Source organism: Aplysia californica, unplaced genomic scaffold (assembly GCF_000002075.1).
Source record: "Aplysia californica isolate F4 #8 unplaced genomic scaffold, AplCal3.0 scaffold00075, whole genome shotgun sequence".
Lineage (NCBI taxonomy): Eukaryota > Metazoa > Mollusca > Gastropoda > Aplysiida > Aplysiidae > Aplysia > Aplysia californica.
In genome coordinates, this window is record NW_004797345.1 from 1,085,765 (window position 1) to 1,087,655 (window position 1,891).

Here is a 1,891-nt window from a genome sequence, read left to right on the forward strand (position 1 = left end):
GGGGGAGAGAAGAAAGAGAGAGAGAGAGGGGGGGAGAGAGAGAAGAAAGAGAGAGAGAGAAAAGAGAGAGAGACACAGAGAGAGAGAGAGAGAGAGAGAAGATCTGGAAAAAAATGTTAACTAACCAGTTGTTCAGGCTACTTATGATCGTTTGCGTTGGTGGTCCTGGATTGTTGTTTTTTCTTCGATTTTTCCTGACAAACTTATTTCCAGCCCTTTTTCTGTACACATGCCCCATGGCTTTCTTTATTGTCTCAATGAATTATCTTGTCATGTTTGCCATTGTAGAATTTCATGGTTTGTCTTCTTTTCTGTCCATGATGTTTTCAGCATTCTCCGTATGAACCACATTCCTGCTGCTTTCAATATTGTTTCAATACAGTTGTTGATTGTTCTGTTCCTATATGAAGGAACTGACCTGCAACACACCTTTAATGTTCTGTCTTTATACATGTATAATCTTTGAAAATTTATGCTGTTTTTTTCTGTTTGTTTGTTGAGTTGTGTTTTTAAGGGGGAGGGGGGGGTTATGGACACACTTCTTTTGGTATGCAACTGACTTATAGGAATCTCTTTTTTGTGTGTTTTTTTGTCTCTCCAGCATCATACGGCGATATGAACATCACAAAGGTTCGACCACCAAATGATATTTGAACCTAAGAAGGTGAAGGAGAAGCATTACAAGAAAGATGGGCAAGTACCGCTTCGTTTTCTTTTTGTAAAACCTTTATGCACTGTTTTCTCCCCTACAGTTTTACTGCCGTTTATTTTCCCAGTTGTTTCCCTTCACATTCGTTGTCGCAACGTCATTATTCATAGAACGTGCAATGTACGCGAGAAGTTTTGTTTGAACGGGTACATGTAGATTTCTAACCCACCCCCTCCCCAATTCTCTTTTAAAAGGGGGGGGGGGGGGTTCGCCGTCAGAAAAGAAACCCTGGTAATCTTGTTTTTCAAAAAGATATACTGATTATGCGAAACAAAGGTAGCTCTTTGTGAAATCTTTTTACAAAAATGAAACTAGTTTTTAAACCACTCACGCCCATGTGGCTGCATGGCTTCATTCTATGATTTCAGAGTCTGTTCCACAGCCTAGCACAGGACCAGACCGTGGTGACCCCCCGGGGCGGTGCTACAGACTGAAGTGTCTTTAGGCCTTTCCCAAAGTGGGAGTCATTAACATCTCGAGTTCTTCTGCGCAGTAGAATTGTAATGGTAAATGGGCTGATTCATCAATTTCACGCTCATAACAGTGCCTGAACTGCTGCTTTTTCTTTCTTAATCCTTACTATTATCATTTTCCTCTACTTCTTTTGAATGTTTGTCACACTTTTGTGACCCACTCTTTCCGGGGTGCCTTGATAGTCGAAGCAGACTTTGTGCTGTTGAAGCTAGAGAGGTGAGCACAGTAAGTCTGATTCCCTGTAAGGACTTCTCTGTTGATATTCACCCTTTGGCGCTCATATGACCTTATGCAGCTGCGAGCGCCCTAAAAACCTCTACTAAAACAACAGACTGCGGTGATTAAAACACTCACAGCGATGGAATTTGACGCCAACCTCATACCCAGTGCACACTGCCAATCGAATTCGTCGTACTGAGTCGGAACCGATCAGATTGTCCTCAGTGAAGGGGCAGAAGCTTCCATTTTGACACAATTCGATATCTGAAAAGCAGACAGCTCATCGAGAATTATTCTGATAAAAATGAAATTAGTTTTCAAGCAACCCACTCTGTAAAGTTTTTTATAAAGTAAAAGATAAAGACAATCGAATTTAGTTTGAATTCGGACAAATTGCTCTTCCTTGATATACGTAGCAGCTGTTGAAAAGTAGCATAATACGAGTTTTTTGTCTGACGTTCCGATTCCCATTTCATGAAGGGGGGGGGG

General features: G+C 41.3%; 1 protein-coding gene across 1 annotated transcript in view; it reads left to right on the plus strand.

The window, feature by feature from the left end:
- Nucleotides 1–596: 596 nt before the first annotated feature.
- The window catches only part of LOC101852836 (proton myo-inositol cotransporter), a gene marked incomplete at its 3' end in the record, with an annotated part of 61,757 nt that continues 60,462 nt past the window's right edge, over nt 597–1,891 (plus strand). Inside the window, 1 exon segment of the mRNA XM_013080120.2 lies at nt 597–693. Within this exon segment, the coding sequence (XP_012935574.1) occupies nt 690–693 (4 nt within the window).